Source organism: Danio rerio, chromosome 1 (genome assembly GCF_052040795.2).
Source record: "Danio rerio strain M-AB ecotype USA chromosome 1, GRCz13ab, whole genome shotgun sequence".
Lineage (NCBI taxonomy): Eukaryota > Metazoa > Chordata > Actinopteri > Cypriniformes > Danionidae > Danio > Danio rerio.
The window spans coordinates 54707369-54734507 of record NC_141021.1 but is presented as its reverse complement, the minus strand read 5'-3'; the positions used below and the strand labels follow the sequence as shown (position 1 = coordinate 54734507).

General features: G+C 33.2%; 1 protein-coding gene across 5 annotated transcripts; it reads left to right on the top strand.

Annotated features, from left to right (window-relative positions):
* Window positions 1-8956: 8956 nt before the first annotated feature.
* On the top strand, window positions 8957-26587 carry cnn1a (calponin 1, basic, smooth muscle, a). 5 transcript variants are annotated; one of them, XM_087236211.1, is made up of 10 exons: window positions 8985-9039; window positions 12331-12434; window positions 14620-14843; window positions 16523-16644; window positions 16732-16798; window positions 17289-17426; window positions 20055-20171; window positions 22051-22197; window positions 22632-23273; window positions 23515-26587. In XM_087236211.1, the coding sequence occupies exons 3-9, from the start codon at window positions 14685-14687 to the stop codon at window positions 22842-22844; spliced, it is 963 nt and encodes a 320-aa protein (XP_087092337.1). In that variant the 5' UTR covers window positions 8985-9039; window positions 12331-12434; window positions 14620-14684; the 3' UTR covers window positions 22845-23273; window positions 23515-26587. The 5 variants fall into 5 exon arrangements, with proteins under 5 accessions (XP_087092334.1, XP_087092337.1, XP_087092336.1 ...); XM_087236208.1 differs by lacking the exon at window positions 12331-12434 and having other exon boundaries at window positions 8957-9039; XM_087236209.1 differs by lacking the exon at window positions 8985-9039 and adding an exon at window positions 10734-11003 and having other exon boundaries at window positions 22632-26587.
* Window positions 26588-27139: the final 552 nt, after the last annotated feature.

Sequence of the window (27139 nt, the reverse complement as noted above, 5' to 3'; positions counted from 1 at the left end):
TTAAGTCCCGGCTGGGCCAGTTGGCATTTCTGTGTGGAGTTTGCATGTTCTCCCTCTCAACAAGTTAAGTTCTTAGCCATAATTATTACTAATAAAACTTGAGTTTTGGTTTATTTACAATAGGAAAATTTACAAAATGCCTTTGTGGAATTTTAAACATCATACATATTCAATTATCAAATAATTTCTGGCATAAAATAAAGTCAATCATTTCGACTAAATACAATATGTTTTTGTCTATTTAATCATTTTAATTCTTTATGAATTTCTATCAAACACAAAAGAAGATATTTTGAAGAATGTTGACTTCATTCCATTGGCTTACATAGTATTTGTTTTCCGACATTGGAAGTCAATGGTTACAGGTTTTCAACATTCTTTAAAACATCCTCTTTCAACTATCCTTTTAAATGAACTAGACGCATTGAAAGACTTGCCTCCGAAATAAAAACCACAAACCTTCAACAAAAGATCCAACCTGAATTAATGCATGCTACAAATAACAAGACTTTACAGTCAAAACCGCCTCATCTGTCATCGCATACACTTTTTTTATTACCGACACGACGGTTCATCTATCAGACCTGTCCCATTAAATCTGTATGCGAGTACCTGGATACATATACATGAAGATAAACTGTTATGATGCGATATATTCTGCCGCACACATTTATAGTCCGGTGTCTAACGGCCACTTAATATCCAGAAGAACACACTCAACGAGCAGCAGAGAAATCAATGAAACTCCGCTGTCAGGATTTTATGTGGTACGGCTGGAAGAGATGCAATAGATGAGAAGAGATGGAGGAATCAGATCAATATTGAACCGGCAGAACAGGTGAAAATGTATTGATGGCTTTTATGTGAGGTCTGGAGGGATGGAGGCTGTGTGTGTGAGTGTGTGTGTGTGTGTGTGTGTGTGTGTGTGTGTGTGTGTGTGTGTGTGTGTGTGTGTGTGTGTGTGTGTGTGTGTGTGTGTGTGCCCGCACTGCAAAAAACTTATTTAACCAAGACTAAGTGAGAAAAGGTAATTTAGTGAAAATAATGTTAGGATAATAAACAAATAATCAAATAAACAAGATTATTTTATTAACCCCATTTATAACCCCATTCAGTTGTACATTTTTGGACTAGAAACAAGGCGAAAGTTTAAAGGGCACCTAGGTTACCCCTTTTTTCAGATTTAATATAAGTCTTTTGCGTCTCTAGAATGTGTATATAAAGTTTCAGATTAAAATACCCATCAGATTTTTCATTATACCTTTTACAAGATGCTGTTTTATACTGATTTCCAGCAGGGGGTGGTTTTGTCGTACTGCGGCTTTAAGATGATTCTTTCCCGCCCACTACATGCCTCCTCCCTCAGCTGCGTCAGACAACAGACAGACTTAAAGGAAGAAGGTCTCACATAGCGTTTGTGAGATACTACAGTAAGAACTAAGCTTTACTAATCAGTATTGTGAAGTTGCATTGATGAGTCACACACAATATCGTTAACGCGCGCACGCACACACGCACACACGCACGCACACACACACACACACACACACACACACACACACACACACACCACAAATGACACACACACACAGGCAGGCAGACAGAGCGCGCTTAGCTTAGTTAAGGCTAACCTCAAGTACTGTGTGGATATCTGTTATGCTAATGTACAAAATAAACCTGGTTTAACTTCCACAAACCGGGATTGAAGCGTCTTCTTTTATAATTGTTCTGACACGCGGCTGTGCTGATGAAGTAAAGCTGAAGTAAAACGCTGTAATTAATTACACACATACTCTGTTTTAAAACACTTTAAACATGTGAAACTTACTCTGAATCACACTTGATGATGATTGCTGATCCTAGCGAACAGAACAGACCTTTTATTCCCGGTTGCTTTGCGTATGTCTGCCTGGTCTTGTTGACATATACACGCGACTACCAGAACATGTTAATGCGCGCAGCTGTCAATCAATTCGGTGGGCGGGGGGATCGCACACCTACGTAATGGTGCGATCGATTTGAAAACAGCTCCAATTGGCCGACCCTTTTTTTTTTGTAGTTAAATTGAAAAAAAAAAAAGGACTGGGTGTGTTCATATCACCCCAGTATGACGGTCTATACACTATACCAACACACAGATCTGTCCAAACAGCTTGAAAAGTAAATTTTTTACCATAGGTGCCCTTTAAAGTAAGAAAAGCATTTGTTGTATAGTGTGTGTGTGTGTGTGTGTGTGTGTGTGTGTGTGTGTGTGTGTGTGTGTGTGTGTGACCAATTATTCATTCATTTTTTCATTTATTCATTCATTTTCTGCCCGCTTTTCCTTGGACGGGTCATGAGGTCAGCAGTCTTAGAAGAGAACCCCAGACGTCCCTCTCCTCAGACACTTCCTCCAGTTCCTCCGGGGGGATCCCTAGATGTTCCAAGGCCAGCTTATGGGACATGGCTGGAACACCTCTTGTGGATTTGCGTGAGAACAGCAGGCATGAATGGCACTCGCGAGTGATATGTGAGATCTCAAAAAGCTTACACAGCGGCCTCTGGTGGATTCACGAAAACCAAAACTGGGAAATAAAACGTAGCTCCTGGGATGTATTTTGCTCTCTCCAGAAATGTATATAGGGGTACGTAATCAGAATGAGCCTGGGTTGGATGAGGTTGGATGGATGAGTTTGACAAATTTGTAATGTGACCTAGTGGACTCACTGTCTCAACATTCACACATTCACCTCGGGCCTGCACTTTCATACGCACACTGTCTACGTAAACAGGTTAGGACCATTCCTGGAATGTTCTCTTTCAGGTCTTTTTAGGTTGTTCCAAAAATATCTATTTCTAAACATGTTGAGAACCCAACAGAAACCATATGGAAACATAAGGGGAATGATCAGTGTTTGCTGGGATTCTGGGCTTGAAGTCTGTTGGAATCAAAATTGACAATGTTTGTTTTGCCAGCTCACATTGTTCTTCTTAATGTGAATAATAATTCCTGCAAGTTAACGCACTGTTTTGTTTTTGTTTTTTTGATAATCTTCAATCAAAGTCTGACCATTTGCTTCCATGTTTGGAGTTGTGGTCCTTCTGTTGATGTCAACTATTAATACCCGCTCTAACCGCTAGTTTGCTATAAGGAAATGATATTTTATATACTTTGTACAAAATCATGATTTCATTTGTATAAAACTGTACATTTTTAAACAACCCAGGCTCATTCTGAAAACGTTGTCCTGTGGACGTTTCTGGAGACAGCTAAATATGTCCTGGGAGGTAGGTAATTTTGCAGTTTTTGTTTTCACCAGAGGTCACTGTCGAATGACCGTCTGTCCGACTGGCTGAATGATTGACTGGGCGACCGGCCAATCGGCCGACCCATCCTTCTTCTTCCCTGAACGAAACCAATTTTACCGATTGACCCACCCACTCGCTTACTTCCCTAAACCCAACCAACAATTTACAAAAGTCGTCCAGAAAATGTAAAGCCCTCATCTGATCGTTCCCTTTATTTTTAGATTCTGTTTTTGTCTTACCTGAATTCTGGAACCGATCTTTCCTGGACTCGTCGCTGTGGTCAGCTCCTCTCTGTGTCTCAAGTCCGGTGGCATACTTGACGGGCTAACTGGACAAACTGGTTGCGGCGGGAAAGCCCCCCACAGGGAGGTAAGCGGTCAGCTGGTAAGCACAAAAAGGAACGGCGTCATACTGCCCCGTAGCGTTCGCTTAAAAAATAAAATGCAGCCATACGTACCTCTGGCTACATAATTTGCGGTCTCCAGAAACGTCCGCGGGTCTACGTTTTCAGAATGAGTCTGGGTTGTTTTTTAAAACTACACTGTAAAAAATATCTGTAAATTAGCAGTTTTTCTTATTAATGCAGTTTATTTATGCTTTTGAATTGCTTTATGGGAGCTTGAACTTTCTTCCAACAACTTTTAACCTAGAAAACTTCAAAAAAGTGACTTTTGTGAACATTTTTGGTTTAAAGTGATACAGTGTCTGACTTGGTGTTGTATATTATGCTACAAAATCCTTGTAATAAACTGCCAGCACATTTCCTGTTATTTTACAGACTTGTACAGATTTCTTTCTATATTATTTCTTATTTTATCTCAAACTAGGGATGCTCCAATCAGGATTTTTGCAGCTGATACCGAGTACCGATTCCTTGTCATGGCGATTGGTGATACCGAGTAATGCTTCAAGCTTTATAATCCATAAACCACATTTTCCCTCTAGGAATGATACTTAAGTGGAGATCTTCCTCTACCCAACAGAATAAATTAAGGACGCTGCAAATAATCCCTTAAACACGTCTCTTATAAAGCTGAATTTATACTTCTGCCTACCGCATTTTGCAACTCTGTTGACTGACGTGCACCTCACGAAACGGACAAGGCTTTTATACTTGCCGTGTTCGCCATTGGGATGTTCTTTAAAATGACAGTGGGCGGTCAAAAAGAACTGACAGTAAAGTCAGATGAATAAACAGAGAATTAGGAAGTTTCCGGAAATATGTCATATCATTAATATCCTTCAATATTTTAAATGAATTATTTTTATTGTTTTTATAATTTTTTAATAATTATAGGGATTTTTATAACCGTTCAAGATTTTTTTTTTAAATCAAACTTTTATACATCACTTGCTTTTGTTCATATCTCGGACAGTTTTAACTATTAAAGTTTATTAAAATATTAACGACAAAAGAACATGAGTACAATCGTAAATAAACAGAAAACACTTACTAAACAAAGAAAACAAATATGGAAAGTGTTCATTAACATATATATATTTTTAATAAAGAAAGAGTGACTCCAAACTCCCCCAAAACTCAACTGTCATTTGGTATCATCCTGAGCAATTCATGCAAAAACATACAAAATTAGATCGTACAAATTAGCCACTGAATAAAAATATCAGATTTTTGCAAGATTGTGTTGCTCACACCAGTAGAGCAAAAAAAGTATTCAAAACATCTGTAGTGACAAATTTTCATCATGCTAAAGGTAATATGGTATTTTCAGTCTGATCTCACGACAAAACGTAAGTATTTTACGTTTTGCCAGTTTAGTGGCTAATTCGTATGAATTCAAGTTCAGTCGTACGAAATTGTACGATTTTAAAAAGGAGGCGTGGCACCTAACCCCACCCCTAAACCCAACCGTCATTGGGGGATGAGCAAGTCGTACTAAAATGTACGAATTAGATTGCACAAATTCGTACGAATTAGCCACTAAATGAAAAAGTTACAAATTGCTGTGATATAGTGTTGGGTAGTTTTTAGTTTTAAATGATGATATTGAACTCCTGGATGCTCAGCCTGCAGCTTTGAGGGAGATTTTTACACCACACTGATTTATCTAGCAGCAATAAGCACATCTGGACATTTATGATCCTTCATTTTTGTCTGTGAGAACGGGCCAGTTGGTATGAATTCAGCTTTTGGCTCCTTGAATATTTTTCAGATGAATACAGTGCCCTTATTGTTACTGGAATCGTCTTTATGAAATTGGTGCCGCCGGATTATTTTATAAATGTCTCCAGCATAATTGAAAACATGCTGAAAGGAAAGACATTCGCTGAACTGCGTGGACAATAAAGCATTCAATAGGCTCTCAGGTCTCACATGCAGTATGAATGTAATGATTACCAAATGCAAACCGTAATTCATTCTGGATGAGCGTCCCTGAAGGGGAATATGTAAAGAGGATGGCGAAACGTGTAAGGTCTAAAAGACTGAACTCACTGTGGAAATTGTTCATGCAAACCATGAAATTAGCAATTTGTAAAACAGACTCTAAAATACAGCACTGTTTCTAATTGTTAACTAGTAACGCGTCGTTAAAATGAATGGAAGTCATGCTAAGAAGGAATATAAATATGTTTACTTTTCACTACTCAAACTGTTGTGTCAACTATTAATACAGTATATTCATTCATTCATTTTTCTTGGGCTTAGTTCCTTAATTATTAGGAGTTGCCACAGCGCAATGAACCAACAACTATTTCGTTTTTCACAGCGAATGCCCTTCCAGATGCAACCCAGTACAAACACTCATGCACTACAGCTAATTTAGTTCTTCCAATTCACCTATACCGCATGTGTTTGGACTGTGGGGGAAACCAGAGCACCCGGAGATAAGGGACTAAGAAAACCCACACCAACACAGAGAGAACATGCAAACTCCACACAGAAACACCAACTGGCCCAGCCGGGACTCAAACCCGCGACCTTCTTGCTGTGAGGCAGCTGTGCCAACCACAGAGCCACCATGCTGCCTAATATGCTTTCATTCATGCTTCATGCTATTAACTACTGGCTTATTATTAAGATATTACCTGTTCATTAGTAGTTATAAAGTAGGATCTTATTCTGCATCACTACTCCAACCAAAACCTAAACTCTACCTTACTTAGCTTTTAATATGCTATACACATTAAGCATAAAGCTAATAGTGTTAGTCAATGGTCTGTTAATTATTACATAAAAAGTGTTGCCAAATATTCAAATCTTTAGGATTTGCATACACAAATCATGTATAATATTTGAACTAAATATTCATCACATTAGACAAATGTATATGAATGGGTCTATTGGAGATATTAAGCATTAATTTTAACGTCTAATGGTAATATGCAGTGCTCACAATTTTGACATTAGGTACAACTTTTTGAAGAAACTAATATTTTTATACAGCAGGGATACAGTCGATTAAATACATGCAAAATATTGTAATAGTATTTTAAGTAAAGACTGTTTTTTTTTTTCTTTATGTGCATCAACGAATCTTTTATTTAAGAAAAGTATTTGGCAGCAGTGGTTATTGTAATATTGATAATATGATAAATGATTCTGGAGAAGAAGATCAGTATATTAGAATGATTTCTGAAGGATCGCATAAAAGACTCTTAAATTCTGCTTAAATTAATTTAAAATCTTAATCTGTTCAAATTAATCTTTATATATTTATTTATTTTAACATATCAAACCATTTAAAATATTATAATATCGCATAATATTATTATAGTTTTATTGTATTTTTTGTCAAATAAGCACACTAAGCAAAACAAATTATTTAAATTATATTTAACTTTTGATTGTTATTTATTTTCTTAATGATTTATTATTATTATTATTATTATTATTGATTATCATTATTATTTACTATTTATTTATTTATTACAATTTATTATTGTTATTATCCTATTTATTTTTAATTATTATTATTTATTATCATTATTTGTTTATTATAGTTGTTATTATTATATTTATTATTTTATTATTATTTTAGTAGTAGTAGTAGTAGTAGTATTTATCATTACTATTATTACTATTATTATCATTATTATTATTATTATTAGTAGTAGTAGTAGTAGTTGTAGTAGTTTTGTTGTTATTATTTATCATTATTTTAATTGTAATTTTTATTTATTTATTATTATTCATTATTATTATTATTATTTATAATCATTATTTATTTATTATTATTGTTTTTATTATATTTATTGTTATTATTATTATTATTATTATTATTATTATTATTATTGGTAGTAGTAGTAGTTTTTTCATTACTATTATTACTATTATAATTATTATTATTATTATTGTTGTTGTTATTATCTATCATTATTATTTATCATTATTTTAATTGTAATTTTTTATTTATTTATTATTATTCCTTATTCTTATTATTATTTATAATCATTATTTATTTATTATTATTGTTTTTATTATATTTATTATTATTATTATTGGTAGTAGTAGTAGTTTTTATCATTACTATTATTACTATTATTATTATTATTATTATTGTTGTTGTTATTATCTATCATTATTATTTATCATTTTTTTAATTGTAATTTTTATTTATTTATTATTATTCATTATTATTATTATTTATAATCATTATTTATTTATTATTATTGTTTTTATCATATTTATTATTATTATTATTGGTAGTAGTAGTAGTTTTTATCATTACTATCATTACTAATGTTATTATTGTTATTGTGTTTAATTCTCATTCTCATTATTATTTATTATTATTTGTATTGTAATTATTATTCATTATTATTCATTATTATTATTATTTATAATCATTATTTATTTATTATTGTTGTTTTTATTATATTTATTATTACTATTATTGGTAGTAGTAGTAGTTTTTATCATTACTATTATTACTAATGTTATTATTGTTATTGTGTTTGATTCTCATTCTCATTATTATTTATCATTATTTGTATTGTAATTATTATTCATTATTATTCATTATTATTATTATTATTATTATTATTGTTATTGTTATGTGGCACACAATATGGACATTTTTTAAAGACAAAACTGTTTAAAGACCTTTAAATGACAGTTTAACTAAAAACTGTTTTAAAAAATACTGTTTAATTTACTTATGGATTCATATGGATTCATTTTAGGCAACTTGCATTAACAAAAGCATTTTTTAACATTATAATTATTTTAAGCATATTACAATTATTGTATTATTATTTAACTGAACTGAAGCTGAAGAGTACATGTTGAAGACCAGACACTAGCTTCTTTGTCGCTCATTTATCGTTTCTTAGTGAACTGTAAAGTAAAAACACTGTATTATAATCATTACTGACCCGTTTTCCTCAGTAGGGAGGAATAATGGCAGAAGAACATTAATCTGGGATGGAAAATATGTCTTTTTCCCCCCACATGGCAGTCAAGGTTGTGTAGCCCAAATTGTGCATAATTTCTGGATCACAGTATGGTTGAACTCTGAATTCCTGATGCCTAATTAGCTTTGTCTATTGTTAAACATTGTTTTTGGACATTCAAGTCATTGAAAACTATGCAAACAGTTTCTGAAAGGCGAGTATAACCAAAGCTCAATGTCAAACAAACAAAAAAAAAAAATTCCCAGAGCTGTCGGTCAACATTCTGTCATATTTCCAAACCTGCTTCAAAGCCACAGCAGGATTACGTAACAATTTAGCATGAGTCATTACTGTCATACGCTGATTATAACCATATGCTACAGGCTGGTACAGCAGGTATGAATCCCTCAAGTGATTTAAATGGTTAAAGGTTGATATTTTAGTTTAGTCAGGTCATGTTTCAGACAGTCAGTTTGTGTCCTCGTGTGAACTTTTCATCTCTTACTGGGCAGATCTGTGAAATACCGCTCATGCTAAATAACTGTCTGTGATGCATGTACTGGATATGGCACAGATCTGACATGGCCTGTTTAGTTTCATTTCAGAAATAACATTTTTCTTCATGGTTCAATAACATGGTGTAAAAAATAAAACCATTTCACTATTGATAAAACAACGAATTTACTATGGGATTAATCAAATTGTTCCATAGTGAACTGTGGCGGAAAGAAAACACTTGCTTTTTTGTCATATTTCTATCTTAGGAAAATTGGATTAAAGGGTCAAACCCAACCCCAACATTGGGTTATTTTCATTGTCTTATGTCTTATGAAAATAAATCATGGTTTTACTGCAAAAACCTAAACAAACAAATAAATAAATAAAAGATATAAATAAGTTACTATGAATTTACTTAAAATGTCGTGGTAAAAAAAACTATTGCATTTTTGTCTCTTATGAAAATAAAAAATGTATTAAATTTAATTAAATAAATTAAACTAAAAGGTCAAACTTAACCCCAACATTGGGTTATTTTTTCAATTAAATTTCAATTAAGAATTTTTAACCAAATGGTTGTGATATTTCTATCTTATGAAAATTAATCATGGTTTTACTGCAAAAATATAAGTAAATAAATAAGGCGACACGGTGGCGCAGTGGTGCTGTCGCCTCACAGCAAGAAGGTCTGGAGGAATATGTGACCAAATGGATATCACATCATCTTACACTATAAAAAAAATAAAATGCCAAAAAGTCATGATAACAAATGCATTTATGTAACTTTAACTCATTTTACCATGTTAATCAGGTTTCAACTAAATGTTGTTAATATGCAAAGCTTAACTAATATTTTTAGTCAGTTTAATTGATGTAAGTTGAGATGAATACAAATGTTTATTTGATGCTGCTAAATAATTTAAGGCAGCAAGAATTTTTGTAACAGTGTGAAAATTAATTGTTTTAATGCAAAAATAAAATAATATTGAAAATTAAAAAATGTTATCAGTTTGTCAAAAAACACTTCGTGCAACAATTTTTAAACAATTTTACTATAATAAAAGCATGCAAAACAATTATTATTGAGGTTATCAGATACAGCTGTTGTGGAATATATATATATATATATATATATATATATATATATATATATATATATATATATATATATATATATATATATATATATATATATATATATATATATATATATATATATACATTTTTTAATTAGATTTCTACAAAACAGCTACTTTTTTGTGTAATTTTCATAGGGGCTAATAATTGTAATTATACCTTTATATTATAAAGTTCCTTTTATTTTAGAAAACATAATTTTAGTAACTAGTATTAAATTTCATAAGCTGAGCTGTGAATATTGAAATACTTTCAGTGTGAATGTGGATTTTCAGCATTCCTGTAACATCATCAAGAATTAATTTAATGGTTAATATTTGCTAAATTGTGCGTTGTACAATATGAAGAGCAGTTCTGTGGTCAAGCAGCAGTTTTTTCTTGTCCATGACTGTTGTCCATCTACGCCTCCTGTTGGTGAATTACTGCAACTCCAGCCTAATAGAGCAACTGGGTGCAGATGCAGAGCTTATGACAGAGAAGCTGAGATGTTTATAGTTTGTATTATCAAAAAGAGAATTTGAGTAGTACATATGTTATAGGCTAGTTGCCTCTTCAAAAGCATTCATGGCCCTACCCACAACATTCTTAAGTGTCTTAGATTCAGAGCTGTGCCGCCATCTTGTGGTACATTATGGTTATCATGGAATAGGGTGACGATCAGCGGACAACTTTGGGAAGCTAATATTGGTTTGTTTAATAGGCCTACATGCGTCAGTGAATCAAGTGTTTGTATTTATTAAAATTACGTCTGATTTATTTTTTTAGAGTTTGCTATTTAGTACTGTAACCTCTGATTAGCTATTTTGGAGGTACGTTAGGTCAAACTATGCAAACTGCGTCTAATTTAACTGTACTTTTCGTCCATATGTAAATACAAACACCTATTTTATAAGAAATGGTCTTGTGAACACTTACGATGGCGGTTTCAGACTGTTGATTCTTCTTCTCATGCCTGACTCCCTAAATATCAGGTGTGTTGACCTCCTCCAGGAGGGATCAACCGTTATAGGGACGTCAATCGCCCCCAAACTAGCACCATGGGACACATGGGACAAATGCTAGCTGTGTTAGCCTACCAAATTAACAAAATGAAACGTTTTTTATCATTACAAGCTCAGAAAACTTCACACAATTACAATTTTGCAGCATGTCTCTTCTATTATTTATTACCAAGTAAAATCATAGCCTTTTTTGTAAAATGATATTTGGTATTTATAATTATTTATTTCTATAAAATCTAAACCTTAAAAAAGAAAAAAAAATCCATTAAAAACTAAAAATGTCTGTCTGTCTCACTGTTTCTCATATAGTCGCTAATGATGGACTCAATTCGGATTCTTTCTGTTATAAACATTTCTACTAAAACGACAGCTGTAGCACCACCATGACCAAATAAAGAGATCAAATTCCACCTTTCCCTTCTCACTCCATCTTCCTGTCCTCCTAAATTATACACTTAAAGAGACAGTTCACACAAAAATTTTAATTCTGTCAACATTTACAGATACTCAACCTCCTCTTGATCCAAACCTGCACAACAAGAAGATTTTTTAAAGAATGTTTAAAACCGATTTCCATAGTATTTGTTTTTCCAGCTAACGAAGTCAATGACATTTTCAAGATTCTTCAAAATATTATCTTTTATGTTCAATGGAAAAAGAAACCCATAAAGGTTTGATGGTTCATAGTACAGTGGTCAATTTTCTATTTTGGTGAATTATCCCTTTAGAAAAAGTGTATATTTACCCTTAAAAATAGTGACTCTCGGATTAAAAAATTTCTCTTTTTATACTATAAATGCATGCAGTGAAGATAATTTCTAAAATTTGGCCTATATGCCCATTTGGACTTTCTCTTTTAAAGAATTGTTCAACCAAAAATGACAATTCTGTTATCGTTTACTCCATGAAGTGATTTGCAACCTTTATGAGATTCTTTCTTCTGTTGAACACAGATTATTGTGACACATAACTGATGTTAGATGTCAATTTGTCAACTGTCAATAGTTAATTGACATCAAATTGATTTTTGTTGTTTTTGATGTCATTTTAGGTGCCCACTGGGATGCTTATCAATGGCCAAATAGTCTTCAGAACATCTTGTTTGTGTTCGACAGAATAAAAGAAACTCGTAAAAGTTTAGACCCACTTGCAGAGGTAATTAATATTTTTGTATGAACTATTCTGTTCTATTCTATTCTATTCTATTCTATTCTATTCTATTCTATTCTATTCATTCAGGAGGACTCATGCCAGTGGTTCATTCATGTTCACAATTTGTCAGACACTCATGAGGCTTCAGCCAATGAGAAGCAAAATTAATGTCAAATTGACATCAAAAACATGTCAAAAATGTGATTTGATGTCAAAACCTTGACATCTATTTGACATCCACATATTGATGATCTTTTGACCACCAAAATACCGACACAAAAAGGTATTATAGCTAATATAAGAAAGGTTTTCTTCATCTTAAAGCTTTATTACCAAATTCTAAATTTACATTGGATTTTGTAAACTTACGATGCATGTAAACTCTCTAACATCGAACGTCAGTTACGTGAAAAAAATTTACGTTAATGTTAGATGTCAATTTGATGTTGTTTTGACATCAAGGTAGTCAAAATGACATCAAATTAGTTAAAATTTTAACATTTTAATTTTGTTTGTTTGTTTGTTTTTGATATAATTTTAGGTGCCAACTGGGATATTTATAATGGCTATTTGGAATAATATCAATGCAAATTTCCAAAATTGTTTAAATATTTTTTAATGCCAACGTTAGATCATCAAGGTAGTCGGTTGTCATCAAATAGTTTCGCATTATGTATGTTGTTTTAGGTGCCCACTGGAAGGTTGATCAAAGACTAAACTTACTTCACAGCATCTTGTTTTGTGTTCGACAGATTTACAATTTTGAGTTAGTCGCTTATAAGACTTCAGCCAATGAGAAGCAGACTTAATCAGCAACATGTCAAAAAAAAGCTAATTGATTTGATGTCTATTTGACATCCACACATTGATGCACTTTTGACCACCAAAATATCGACACAAAAAGTATTATTGCTAATATAAGAAAAGTTTTATTCATCTGAAAGCTTCAATTACACATAGACACTGAATTTTGTAAACTTACGATGCATGTTAATCCCGACAAACGTTGGTGTCAAAAAACATGAAAAAAATGTTACGCCAATGTTAGATGTCAATTTGATGTCGTTTTAACATCAAGGTAGTCAACTGACATCAAATTGCTTTGCATTTTAAGGTTTTATTATTTTTTTTTCATTCTAGGTGTTTAAAGGGATGTTTATTAATGTCTATTTGAAATAATGTCAATGGAAATTTTCCAAAATTGTTCACCTATTTTTTTAATGCCGGTGTTAGATCATCAAGGTAGTCAATTGTCATCAAATGGTTTCGCTTTATTTATATTGTTTTAGGTGCCCACTGGAAGGTTTGTCAAAAACTAAACTTTCTTCACAACATCTTGTTTGGTGTTTGACTGATTGACAGATTAAAAGAAACTTGTAAAAGTTTAGACCCACTTGCAGAGGAAATTTACAATGTGAGTGAACTCTCCCTTAAACAATTCATTCAGGAGGAGGCTTAATCAAAAACATATCAAAAAAGCAAATGGGTTTGATGTCAAAACCTTGACGCCTATTTGACATCCACACATTGATGCCCTTTTGACCACCAAAATAACAACACAAAAAGTATTATAGCTAATATAAGCAAAGTTTATTCATCTAAAAACTTCAATTACACATTTACACTGGATTTGGTAAACTTACGATGCATGTTAACTCTCTAACATTGGTGTCAAAAAACATGGGAAAATTGAATTGATGCCAATGTTAGTTGCAATCCAATTGGGTTGCAATTTGAATGTTTTTTTTTATATAATTAAAATTAAAGGTTTTATTCATCTGAAGGCTTTATTTCCAAATTTACAGTGAAACATTGATGTCAAAAAATTATGTCTCCACTGTTAGATATCAATTTGAATCTCTTTTAACATCAAGGTAGTCGATTGACATCAAATTGGTTTGCATGTTAAAATTTTGTTACAGGCTTTTGATATCGTTTTAGGTGCCCACTGTGGCGTTTATAATAGCTATTAGGAATAATATCAATGGAATTTCTCCAAAATTGTTGACTTGTTTTTAATGCCAATCTTAGATGAAGTTAGTTAATTGTCATCAAACTGATTGCTAAGCATTCTTCAGAACATCTTGTTTTGCGTTCGACAGATTAAAAGAAACTTGTAAAAGTTTAGACCCACTTGCAGAGGAAATTTACATTTTTGAGTGAACTCTCCCTTAAACAATTCATTCAGGAGGACTCACGCAGCGGTACAGTCATGTTCACTATATTGGTCAGTCGCTCAGGAGGCTTCAGCCAATGAGAACCAGGGGTGTAGAGGACAGAGGGGCATTTAAAAGATGGAGAGGTTGTAAGAGGAAAACTCCTGCATCACAGCACTCAAGTCTACAGGAGACCATGAGCACCCAGTTCAGCAAAGGACCCACATTCGGACTCTCTGCGGATGTCAGGAATAAGGTAAGTGCAGTTTACCACACAAATACAATGCATTTGGAAAGCATGCAATGACTATTCTAATGTAAACTGGTGATTTGTATGATATGGTGTCGTCGGATAGCAACATAATATATATTGTGCCAGTTTAAATTATTTATTATTTATTTAGATATTGCATAATGATAAAAAAATCTATAAAGTATTTGAAGAAGCTAATATGCTGTTTTTACTTCGAGATACAGGAAAAAGGGGCATATAGAAGTGCTATACTTTTCTTCTAAACATATACATTACGAGTCAAATCAGTTTTTTAAAAATGATTAATGTTTTAATTAATAATTTAAATAAATTATTCTGTTCATCAGGGCGACATTTATTAAATGCAAAAACATTTGTTTAATTTTTTAATATTTATTAAATATTTATTGATTTATTATTGTTTGTAGTTTCAAATTACTTCTCCAGTCATTTTTGCTTTTATTACGGTTATCATTAATAATAATAATAGTATCAATAATAATAATAATAGAAATAATTATTATTATTAGAGTGATTTAATAAATAAAACTATAAACTACTTTTGAACAGTTATTTTATAGTTTAATTTTACAATTTGTACTGTAATTTTGATTAAATAAATGCAGCTTTGGTGAGCAGAAGCTTATTTTTAAAACAAAGTTAGATGTCAATTTGAATCCGTTTTAACATCAAGGTAAATAGTTTGCATTTTAAGTTTGTTTTTTGTTTTTTACAGGTTTTTGATATCATTTAGGTGCCCACTGGGATGTTTATAATGGCTATTTGAGCAATACATTAAATGTTTCTGATCAATAACTTTACTTAACCATCTTATTTTGTATTGAAAATAGTATGCTTAGATGTTTCTCAGGCCAAAATGGAAAAGAAATTAGGTTTTTTAATATATATTTACTTGCAAACACACTTTCTATTGTGCTAACAAATTGTCAGAAACCCCAATTTTTTTTTTTTTTATTGAAGCTATGTTAGGAAATCCAGTGTGGCACACTAAATTTGATGATAACATGCTTTATCATTATCATTATCATTATTATTATTATTATTATTATTATTATTATTATTATTATTATTATTATTATTATCATAATACAATGTTATAATCACATTGAAATAATAATCACATTATTATTATCTTGCCATCATCATCATCATCATCACCATTATTAATATGAACTATTTTATAAAAATTATTTTATTAATATCAATAATTATATTTATAAATGTCATTCGTTTTTAATTTTAATAAAATATATTTGATATTATTAACTTGTTCAAAGAATAATTGAATGATTGAAAAGGATGATTGATATTATCTCAGTGGCTCAGTGGTTAGCACTGTCACCTCACAGCAAGAAGGTCTCTGGTTCGAGTCTCGGCTGGGCCCGTTGGCTCTTCTGTGTGGAGTTTGCATGTTCTGTGTGTGTGAATGAATGTGTATGGATGTTCTCAGTACTGGACTGTAGCTGGAAGGGCATCTGCTTTGTAAAACATGTTGAATAAGTTAATTCCGCTGTGAATCCCTGATAAACCCGAAGGAAAATGAATTAAGGAAAATAATAATTATTATTACTATTAATAATATTAATAACATCAACAATATTATTATTTTTAAAATCATTATTCTTAATCATTATTTTATTATATTGCCCTTGATATGACAGCTGGCACAGAAATATGACCCTCAGACGGAGGAGGACCTGAGGATGTGGGTCCAGGAGATCACAGGACGAACACTTGCAGAAAACTTCATGGAGGGGCTGAAAGACGGCGTGATCCTGTGCGAGTGAGTAAAGTAACACAAAACACAACGTGAACACATTTTTTTTTCAGCTTGCTCTAAGTGCCCCTATATGGTGTTTCTCCACTACAGGCTGATCAACAAACTACAACCCGGATCCGTCCCGAAGGTCAATCATTCAACCCTAAACTGGCACAAGGTAGATATAATGTTTGAAATGAGACTTCACATGATGTTTAAAGAGCTTTCAGGGTATAAAATGGATATTTGCTGCAGCTGATGTTCTCTAAAGCCATTAGCGCATGTATTGCATGCTTGTGAATAGCAGGTATTAGCTGTTTAGCTCAAAGAAATGCTGAGAATGTATGATGAGCGCAGAGGAATTGAGCTTTTAGCGTTAAAACGAAGCCCAAAAACTGATTTACTGCCTGAGAAGCAGTCTGGTTATTTTTGGCACCGTCAAAGTAGTTTTTGATTTAAAGCCCAAATAATTACAGCAGATTAAAGAAACACGCAATTAGGCTTTAAGCAGAAATTCAACACAAGAGTCAAACGCATCTAACGAATGGGCTGTTTTACCTCATTAGCTTAGGTCTGTGTTTAAAAGATCTACAAACACGGTATTTTCTGCCAGCTAGAAATATATATATGACAACTACATCCCTATCCTGTGTTTGTGTCTCTCTTAGTTGGAAAATATCACTCACTTTGTGCGAGCCATTGGTGAATACGGACTGAAACCACATGATATTTTTGAGGCCAATGATCTTTTCGAGGACATGAACCACACTCAGGTTCAGTGCACCCTCGTCGCTTTGGCTGGACTGGTGAGAAATGATAAGAAAACACTGCAACATGTAGCACTCAGAACAATTTTTGAACATTACAAACTATTTAAATATTAATATACTGTTACCCTGCTAAACAAATCAAGCTTAAACCAGCCTAGGATGGTTGGCTGGTTTTAGCTGGTCGACCAGCTATGTCCAGTGTAAACCAGGCTGCTAAGTTGGTTTTAGCAGGTCATTTTCTAGCCTTATCAGCTAAGACCAGGCTGGAAATGGCTGGAAACCAGCCTGGAAATGGCCAAAGCCCCTCTAAAACCAGGTTGGTCGACCAGCCTAGGCTGGTTTAAGCTGGATTTTTCAGCAGGGTAAGTATTTAACTGTATTATTACTGTAAAAATGCTGGGTTCCACACAATTGTTGTCCCAACACAAATCGATTAAGTTAACCTAATTGTTTTTGCAAGTTTAAGTGGACTGAATATAAAACGATTAAGTTGTGTTGTTTTGATTTGTGTTGATTGAGTTGATTCAGCAAACATAGCCTATTTTTTGAAATGATGAACTGTATTTTACTGTAGGACAGTTATGCAGTATGTTACTGCGTAAAGTCGCATTGTGAAAATTACTGTATATACAGTAATGATTAGGGGTATAGCGGATCACGGTTTATCCGTGATTGAAATAGATCACAACCCATGGTTCAGAACACACATGACCTGTGGATCAATACAATTTTTTACTTGTAGATTAATCCTGAATTTGTAACAATCGCAGAGAGATCACCTCTCATGTCATTCAAATCACATGTATGAAAGCATTTAGGCTTTCCTGTAAAATATAATGATGACGGAAAAAGTTTTGGTGGGTTTGCGATGTGGTGAGTTATTAAAGGGGTTTTCTGTCGCTTTTGTTTAGCCTGCGTTAATGCATTCAGTGTAAGCTGCATGATTAATCATTAAAAGATTGGGATTTCAACACCCAAGGAACATAACTTCTAAACTAAGGGATGGTGATTTGCATATATATATATATATATATATATATATATATATATATATATATATATATATATATATATATATATATATATATATATTAATCCTTAAATGGCTGCATTCAAATATGTGTTTAAAAAACATAAAAATCAAGAGATTCAGGCTGAAAACCGCCTACTACTCAGTAGGTACTGCATTTGTATTTAAACCTACTACTCGGCCGTTAGAAAAGTACGTTCTATACATTATGAATGTGAAAAGTATGAATGGAATTCGGACGTACTACATCTGCATTTTGTCATGGTCACGTGACCTACCTGCGTCAGTTGCGTCGTTTCACTCCCACTTTATGAATTCTCTCGCGGGGCATCATGGGATATAAGGGTGCATGGCATGCGCACTTCAGAATCTCACCTGAACTAGTAAGTCATCCGGGTACTTCTTCCATACTGATTTTCGAATTCGACATACTACTCGGCTCGCATACTGATTTTAGCGTACTGTATAGTATGGAAGTATGTGGTTTCGGACGCAAGTTAAGGCCAAATAACACAGAAGTACTGAGATAACAGTTAATAATTTAGATAAAACCACTGCTGTTTATGGTAAAGATTACCATCACAGTCATATGCATTTAACTTTGACGCTCAAAAATGAAAGTTGTAGGCAGCAATTACATTATTTAACCAGTAGGTGGCGACAACCAGCCATCAAAAATATGCCAGTGATTAATTCTTCCAAAATGACACATCTATCGATGAAACGTGAAGTTAATGAGTGAATAACTGAATCATTAATTGAAAATGAATCTGGGTTGTACAAATTATGATGTTAGATTTCTACATTTTTAGCGTTATCAGCAACAGTAATAGTTACAGTAAATTCTTCACAGTACTGAATATTTTACTATGTAATTTTATTCATCTGGTTATTTCTTTACTTTATTTTTTAAAAAATTACAGGTTGTAGGTTCTGTTTTCTTAAAACCAAAAGTGTCTCGCAGTGCTGTTTTTGTAATAAATGGAAAGCAAATTACATTTGTGTCCTCCCTTTTTTTGGCTGATCCGAAAAATGATCTGATCCGTGACTAAAAAACCATAATGTAAAACCACAAGATTTGTGATCCGTTAAACCACTAATAACGATATACAATTCTGTAAATACAGTTGAAGACAGATTTATACGCCCTCCTGTGAATATTTGTTTCTCTTTGTTAAATATTTCCCAAATGATGTTTAACAGAGCAAGGAAATTTTCACAGTATGTCCTATAATATTTTTTCCTCTGGAGAAAGTCTTATTTGTTTTTATTTCGGCTAGAATAAAAGCAGTCTTTATGTTAAGCAATATTTTTTTGATTGTCTCCAGAACAAACCATCATTATACACTCACTTGTCCAATTAACCTAGGTAAGCCTTTACATGTCACTTTAAGCTGAATACTAGTACCTTGAAAAATATCTAGTCAAATATTATATACTATCATCAGGGCAAAGATAAAGGTAATCGGTTATTAGAAATGAGTTATTAAAACTATTATGTTTAGAAATGTGCTGAAAGAAATCTTCATTCTGTTAAACAGAAATTGGGGAACAAAATATGCAGGTTGGCTAACAGGTTATTGTAGACTCTACAGGTGATTGTATGTGTAAAATCATGTCTTCTCAACACACAGGCCAAGACTAAAGGCTTCTACACAAAAAGTGACATCGGTGTGAAGTATGCAGCAAAAAAGCAGAGGAAATTCAACCCTGACAAGATGAAAGCAGGGAAATCCATCATCAGCCAGCAGGTCACATGACAAACACTTGACATTTGATGCATGAGTGCAAAAGCGGAAATATCTGTTGACATGTTGACAGAAATGCAACATGCAGTTATGTGGAATATTACATAGTACAATTAGGCATGAGATGATAACTGTTTTTAGGGTATACCGCGGTTCGGAAAAAAAACTCTGCCATACCGTTCCTATGAAATGAAAAACGATATGTAAAGACGCCATTTTAAATTGTAAATAAATCTGTGTTTCAGAAACTAATGAAGACAGCAGAAGTCTTTCATTAGTCTAGCCCAGGGATGGACAAACTTGATCCTCGAGGGCCAGTGTCCTTGCAGAGTTTTGTTCTAACACTAGTCAAACACACCTGAACATGCTAATCAGTGTCTTTAAGATCACAAGAAATCTATAAGCAGGTGTGTTTGATTAGGGTTGGAGCTAAACTGTGCAGGACACCATCCCTCCAGGACCGAGTTTGCCCACCCCTGGTCTAGCCTTACATGTTTACTGCTCCAAAATATTTTAAAAGTTTCTCAAAATAAAATATTTTTTGTTCAAAAGGGAAAAAAGTTTTCGTTTTTTTACACTGACATTTAAAAAGCACATATTTTAGTGAAGTAATCACAATACTGTGAAACCGTACATTTTTTATCCAAGGTTATTGTATTGTCAGAATCTTATACCAAGGCCATGCCTAAGTACAATAGTAGAGGACAAAGACTCTCATGTTAAAGGTAGAGTGTATTATTTGAATTATAAATGGATCTAAATTAGTACTTGGAAAATATTTAGATTTATGTTTAAATATAACACACTCATTATAATAATGTATTTTATTATTACAAATTAGTTTACTTATTTCACATTTATCATTGACTTTAATGTTATTATTTAGATTTATTCACGTGTATTAATTTAATTAAAGAAAGTTGCATATGAATTATCATGGATGATTATACGATTTTTAAAACCCCTTAATTGAATTTTTAAAAAATTTATATATGGGTGGCGCACTGTTGCCTCACTCACAGCAAGACGGTCGCTGGTTCTAACCTCGGCTGGGCCAGTTGGCATTTCTGTGTGGAGTTTGCATGTTCTCCCTGCGTTCGCATGGGTTTCCTCCAGGTGCTCTGGTTTCCCCCACAGTCCAAAGGCATGTGGTATAGGTGAATTGGGTTAGCTAAATTGGCCGTCCCATTGATGGGTTGCAGCTGGAAGTGCATCCACTCCGTAAGACATTTGCTGGATAAGTTATATATAAATATAAATTATATATATATATATATATATATATATATATATATATATATATATATATATATATATATATATATATATATATATATAAATATATATATATATATATATATATATATATATATATATATATATATATATATATATGTATTGTTCTGTTTTAGCAGGGACATTGTGCATTAACTAACATGGCAAATTGCAAATGGTAAAGTTGTTACCAAAAATAAAACTACAAAATGTAAACAATGAACAAAGCCATTGTAAGAAAAGCATTAAAATGGATAAAGCTATCCGGATAAATATAGTGTATATCAACTAAACAAATTATAATACCAATATTATTATGCTTTTTTGAACAAATATTATTATCAATGTTTAAAACAACTGTACTGCATATATTTTTCCATTTTAATATTTTTGCCCCAAGTTCCTAAAAAGATAAAAAAATTGTACATTTTGTACCATTACAAATGTCATTACAGTTGATACTTTTGATTCATTTAATATCTTTCTGAAAATATTTACATTTTATTTACATTTAAAATATATACATCTTATTAAAATATAAAATATATCTTATATATATATATACTTTTGCCAAATTATCTACATAAAATGTCATCTAATTTCACAGATGGGCTCCAATAAATTTGCAAGCCAAAAGGGCATGACCTCCTACGGAACCAGACGCCATCTTTATGAACCAAAAATAGGCATGGAGAAACCAGCGGATCGATCTACCATAAACTTGCAGATGGGCACCAACAAATGTGCCAGCATGGTGAGAACGCACAGCATTATTGCCAAAATCACTCTAATTATCACTGATATCTTCTATTATTATACCAACACTCAAAACTGGAATAAGTATTGATGTATATTGTGATTACAAAGGTTGTAAAATACATAATCAGGCTATTAACTTACCATGCACTTGAAAAAGCAAGTTATATGCTCTAGAAATTTTTTTGAGCTTTTGCACCTTACTATTGCTGTTGATTTCTTTTGGATTAAACTTTTTTTAACAGGAACATAGGATGAAACTTCTCTAATCCATACAGTGTGAGATGATAGACCTTTTACTTTGTCCATATGATAGATATTGTCATATTTCACAGCCCTACTGCCAAATATTAGATCAGAAAAGTGTATTTTAATAGGGTGGACTAACTTTTTTGCAGGACTGTATAGTATTAACTCTTTGTGCTGTCGTAGGCTGGCATGTTTGCTCTTGGCACGGCGAGGCAGGTGACTGAGAAAAACGTCAATCTGGATCCGCTGGACACCACAACAGTGTCTCTGCAGATGGGAACCAATAAAGTGCCGTCCCAGAGCGGCCTCACTCCAATGGGAGGCGCACGTCTAGTGTACGACCGCAAATACTGCGTCAAGGCTAATGAACAAGACGGCATCGATCTCATTATTTAATGCGTGTAGACTCCTGTATTCAGCATTGGTACACTCTAAAATACCTGTTCATTAACAGTTTCCATATTTTGGGATTCACAAGTGTTTGTTTACAATTGTGAATTGCATTATGGGGTGTTGATCTCTGCTCTGTCGACTTCTGATGTTGAAAATTCAACTCTACAGTTTGACAAAGTGACATTTGTTGATGTTTTAGCAGTTTGAATTAATAAAATTAATAAGAAATAGTATATAGAGGAATAGGTCTGTAAAATAACAGAAAATGTACTGACAGTTTATTACGAGGTTACGTAGCCAAATATACAACAACAGCCCAGATAATATATCACTTTAAACTATTCAAAATGTTCATAAAAGTCTCCTTTTTTTTACCTTTTGAGGTTAGAAGTTGTTGGAAGAAAGATCAACATCCCATAATGCAACTCACAAGCATAAATAAATGCAAGTGGTGCTCACTGCAGAGCCATTAGGGCAGAGCTGAGCTCCAGCGAGGGGGAGCTTGAGCTTGAGCTCCTCCTTCCATGCACTTCTTCTACGAGTGATGTCACTGGGGGTAGGGTTAGGGGTGGGGTGGGTGTACGCATTAAAACAGCTTATAGGAGGAGGAGCGAGAGCTCAAGCTCCCCCTCGCTGGAGCTCAGCTCTGCTCAAATGGCTCTGCAGCGAGCAGTGTCTAAATAAATGGGTAAAAAATAAAAACATGAATCACAAAATAAGGAAAACGGCTAGTTTACAGATATTTTTTACCATGTAGATGGTGTCCTTTTCTCCTGATCCCAGACCAGCTAAGCTAAATTACAGCATGATCATGTTTATGTGTAAGGAATAGTTAATGACTGTTGCGCTAGTAATATGTGCATTAGTGTGCTTTATTTTCTAATAGTACACCAGACAGAAGTCCATTATTCTTCCAGACAGAAGTCCATTATTCTAATGACTGTTACGCTAGTAATATGTGCATTAGTGTGCGTTATTTTCTAATAGTACACCAGACAGAAGTCCATTATTCTGCTTATACTATGGTCTCCGCACCTAAAGACACTGTTCAGATGTTGTATTTGAAACATTTGTCAGATATTTGTCCTCAAAGGGCTCCTGTGTGTAGGACTAGTTTCTTACGCATCTCAGCTTATGTTTAGTTTTGATGTTTGTTTGTTTTTAGTGTTGGTGATGATGTATCACAAGTAACGTGAGTTAAATAATATTACTTTTCTAAGTAACAAGTAATGAATTACTTCAATGAATTAGCTTTAAAAAAATAAAAGGCCACTTTATTTTCATGGTCCGTTTATTGAATTTAAGTTACATTGCATCTACAAGCCAACTAATTCTCAATAGATTATAAGTAGACTGTTAAGTTGGGGTTAGGGTTAGTGTAAGTTGACATTTACTTATAGTCAGTTAAATGTCTGCTGAAGAAGTAGTATCAACAGATATTAAGCAGACAGTCTACTAAGCTCAAATGGGCCATCAAAATAAAGTGTTACCAGATAAATTGCTGTTTTAAAATGAACATAGTCACGTTGAATCCCGCACACAATGAGAGTCTTTGCAGACAATACAAATGAAGATGGCAGAGCTCTACATTTCTGCGATGGAAGTATCCTCATTATTTTGAATGCATCAAAGAAAGGGAAATAGGATTATCTCAATCGACAGAGATTTTACTTAACCAATTAGACAAAATATACAAAAGCAGCAAACACATTGATTTGAACATACAATAATCTGTATAAACAGCATGCATAGGGGTCTCAGAAGATAACTTTATCCGAAATCATTAGTTTTGTGATGTGTTTTTTAAAGGTAAATGAAGGTTATACACAGGCCTGGATTAAGAATTCAGAGGCCCCGGGGCACATTGTCTTGTTGGGCCCCCTACCTGGTCGCCCCCATATAGTTGAATAAAAAAATAAGAATAATATAATATTTTATTTATAAAATGAATCTATAATGTATTGCCCGCATTTTTGAAATAAGTGATATAAGATATATTTATAGTCTACAAAGATTTTACTTATTTTTTAAATAGAAATGGGTGGAAAATTCTCAAATAGCTTATTCCAACGAGGTGTGCTATTTGCATTTAGCCTGAATAGACACTTTGAAATTTTTTCCTCCTTCGCAGGGGCCCCAAATGCGCACGGGCAAATGGGTTTGTTCCCACAATGCCAAATGGTTAATCCGGTGTGTTGATAATTGCAGAGCTTTTCTATAAACAAAAAATGAAACAAAAATAAAACAGCGAGTTTTGGGAAAGATCAAGCCTCAGCCAGGTCAGAAAAATTCATTGAAAAGTAACTCAAAACTAGCGTAACGCATTACCTACCATAAAAAGTTACTAAGTAATGAAACTACTTAAATTTAAGTGGAGTGACTCAATATTGTAATGCATAACTCTCACTGTTTCCCCATCAGTGGATACGTTTGACTGATGTGAAATCATATGGCGTAGTGATATGGAACTGTAATGCAGTTCAAAAGCTGCTGGAACTACTTTAGAACTGCAGTTCCATTAAAATAATAGAACACTTTAGAATGTTCATCAGCCAGTCAGAATCAAGCGTTCAATAGTCCCACAGTATAAACAAGTGACATTCTATACCAGTAAAAAAAAGTTGAGAAAATCTCAAGCTGCTCTGTGACCAGGTTAAAGGGGATAATCTACCACATGAAACCTTTGCAATGGGGCTTTGTTGTGGATCAGTCATAGTTTGCCTTATATAATATTAACTGTTTGCCTTTTTTAGATTCCTCAACATTTGACATAATAGCTGTTAAGTACCAGAATCTGTTGAATCAGGCAAAAGTTACATAGTTGTATGAAAGCAATAAATTGTTTTGTTACTATTTTGAAGTGACCCTAAGTTTGGTCCAATTGGCCTTGAATTGATGGTCAACAAAATGTAGTTTAATTGCTCACAAACGGATGTATGTTCAGATTATACTGGTTTGGGCTATGTAAGATGGATGTTGACATCAATGCTAAGTAATGTTGAGGTAAAAGAATGAAAGCATTTGAGCATTTTGCACACTTCAATAACAATACTGTTTCACCAGCTATAATATTTCTTGGCAGCTTGCATAAATATATAATAGCTTTTTATGTCACAATAACAAAGCTATAAACAAATGGCACTTCCTTTGTGACTTCACTATTTCATTGTTATTAGTAGTAATGTTATTATTTTGTTTAACAATGTGGACAATGTTGATATATATAGCCTGTGGGATAGTTGACTCATGAAAATATCTGTAATTAACTTTTTTTTTACTTGTTACAAACCAGTTGGAGTTGTTTTGTTTTGCATAAGAAAAAAAGAAGATATTTTGAAGAATGCTGTAAACCATTAACTATTGACATCTATAGAAAAAAAACAATTACTGTGGAAGTAAATGGTTACCGGTTTCCATCATTTTTCAAAATATCTCCTTTTGTGCTCAGCGAACAAAAATCTAACTGGTTAGTAAGTCAAGGCAAATCAATTGACAGATGTTTAATTTTATGTAAACTATCCCTTTCACAATATGTTAATGACTCCATTAGGCAATGACATTGTTTTATTCCAGTTCATCCAAGAATATAATAACATTTTCATAGTACATGTTCAATGATATCATATCCAAAAGCAGCATGGCACTATTTGACTATTTTCTTCTGACTTTTCTAAAGTTGTAAGCTACTTACTGCATTCGGAATGTAAAACATATCTTTTATTAATAAACATTGGTCTGTCCTCTTATTTTGAGTCTGTTGTGTTGTCACAAATGTTCACGAGTAGGGGACACACACACACACACACACACACACACACACACACACACACACACACACACACACAATCACACACTGTTGAGTGCAAATAAAGGAGCCAGTTTCTATTTTGTGTACGTTTGGAAAGTCCGATTCAGTGAATCATTTACGTCGTGACGCAACAACATCAGTTCATGATTCCCCGTGTTCATCGTTGTTGTGGCTCGTCGTGTTGAAATCGCTTATAAGCACATAAGCTATTTGTTATATTTTTAACTATGTTTGCTATTTACGACAGTATAATTTCTACAAAAATAATAAAGAACGTAAGAAAATCACAAATAATTAGAATTTACGACAAATAGCATATGGCTTGCTAAACTGCGGTACACAAACTGAGGTAACGTTAGGCCTTCCCTCCTCCTTTCAGTCAAAAGGCCTCTATTTTAGTCAGTTGTTTTTTTATTTATTTATTAGGATAAACAAAAATCCGATATGTTTAAGCGTGTGTGTAAATTGAAAACCGGGTTTAATTCAACCC